General features: G+C 48.6%; 1 protein-coding gene across 1 annotated transcript in view; it reads right to left on the bottom strand.

Annotated features, from left to right (window-relative positions):
- Positions 1–1,220: 1,220 nt before the first annotated feature.
- PTF1A (pancreas associated transcription factor 1a) overlaps positions 1,221–1,831 on the bottom strand; it is a 1,353-nt gene continuing 742 nt past the window's right edge. Inside the window, exons 2-3 of the mRNA XM_006907057.1 lie at positions 1,685–1,829; positions 1,221–1,423 (exon numbers count right to left, since the gene is read on the bottom strand). Of these exons, the coding sequence (XP_006907119.1) occupies positions 1,221–1,423; positions 1,685–1,829 (348 nt within the window). The remainder of the gene's footprint in view (positions 1,424–1,684; positions 1,830–1,831) is intronic.

The raw sequence follows: 1,831 nt of genomic DNA, 5'->3' as shown, positions 1-1,831 counted from the left end.
CCCAAGCCCCAGCTCTGGCCCACAGCGGAAGGCACGGCGACAGCCGGGGAAGCGCGGGTTTCCAGCGCTTTATGGCTGAGCGACCCCAACCGCGCCCTCGAGCCTCTCGCCGTCGCTAGGGGGCGGCCCTGCGCCCTCCGCTCGAGGCTCGTCTCCCCGCCTGCTTGCCAAGGAAGACGAGATGCTGTCCGAGCAAAACGCAAACATTTTCAGAAATAACCTAGCTGCAGAAGTGGCTGAGGGAAAGGGCATGCTCCTTCTCCTTTACCTAAAAGCCCCTGGATTTTGTTTGGAGGCATCTGAGGGGTCTCTTGGCCTCAGCACCCATAGTCCTTTGCTCTGTCTCCTTTAAGAGAATACATCTGAGTTCCATGTACCTAATGCTGTAGCTGCAGAAAGGATGGGCCAGAGGGCAGCTCAAGGGCAACCTTTTCTCCACAGACCATGTAAGCAGAAAGACATTTCCCTTGGCCAGGCCCGACACTAGTCCCCTGTTCCCATCTCACACAGCGCATTCACTTCATACACTATGATTAGGCAGGGTAGGGGTGACTTTGGGTAAGGCAAAGATCTTCTCTGAACCTCAGCTTTTCCTCTCAAAAATAGGAATAATAAACATACCATGACCCACTTTACCTCATAGCGTGTTTTGAAGCTAGCATAAAAATACAGACAAAAGTCACTATTTAGGGCAGGCGATGCAGATACAGGGCACTCACGAGGCCTAACCTTAATGCGCTCCCTTTCAGTTAAATCTTACTAAAATGTGGTTTCTTACAGGATAGCTATGTTTTGAGTTTCTAGTTCAGTTATAGTTTACAAAGTAAGTTAATTCTTTTTAAAGATATAGCTACCTTCCTTAAGTATTAAACAAAGAACTTTTAGAAAAAGGCGTAAATAGCATTTATTAACATCGCTTAGAAATAAACCACATCTGGCAATAAATTAGCACGAACTTTTCTGGCCAGAGTTCTGCCAAAGGTGCTGGGGAAAACCATAGGCTATTGCATATTTTTAGAAAATCAGGATAAATTATATAAATTATATATTTAAAAAGAAATCAATCTATTTCATTAACTCGACAGCATATAATAAATAGATAAATAACAGTTGATTGCCATTAGAAAAATGAGATTCTTAAATTACATTTACATTATAGGTATTTACATGTACAATATGCACAGAGACATAATCAGATCCTCAGGCGAGTCTGGGATTTCTCAGGACACAAACTCAAAGGGCAGTTCGTTTTCTATGTTGTTGAAGGAAGATTTGCCGTTGAGTTTTCTGGGGTCTTCTGGGGTCCACACTTTGGCTGTTCGGATAATATTCTGTTCTTTGAGTTGTTTTTCATCAGTCCATGAGAGAGAGTGTCCTGCAAGGGGAGGGAGGCCATAATCCGGGTCGCTGGGGGAGGGGGACCCTGAGGAGGTGAGAAGAGAAAACAGACTGTGAATGTCCAGCTCTACTCCCAGAGGAGCCCTCCTGGGCGCCCGCACAGGCGTCTTAGGTCACAGGGGAAAGACACTCTTCCTCCACCCCTCAAGCCCCCAGCGCCCCCTCCCAGGAATCCCAGGAGCTACAAGTCTATCCAGAGTATTGTGCCCTTTGAACCGCGGTCAACGTGGCAGAAGAAAACCTGAGAAACGCCAGCTCGCGCTCAAGGTCGCCGGTGCCCACCCACCATCTCTGTCTGTCCGTCGGGCGGCTTTGTCGGTCTGTTCACCCAGCCCTTCGGGGACCTCCCCGCGCCTGTCCCCGTCTCCCTGAGCGGACATGCAGACGCACTTACGGGTGCCCCGATGGCAGATGATGACCTTCGGGCCTGGCT

Source organism: Pteropus alecto, unplaced genomic scaffold (assembly GCF_000325575.1).
Source record: "Pteropus alecto unplaced genomic scaffold, ASM32557v1 scaffold11, whole genome shotgun sequence".
In the NCBI taxonomy this organism is placed as follows: Eukaryota; Metazoa; Chordata; class Mammalia; order Chiroptera; family Pteropodidae; genus Pteropus; species Pteropus alecto.
The sequence above is the reverse complement of the archived record's forward strand: the minus strand, read 5'-3'. Positions and strand labels throughout refer to the sequence as shown.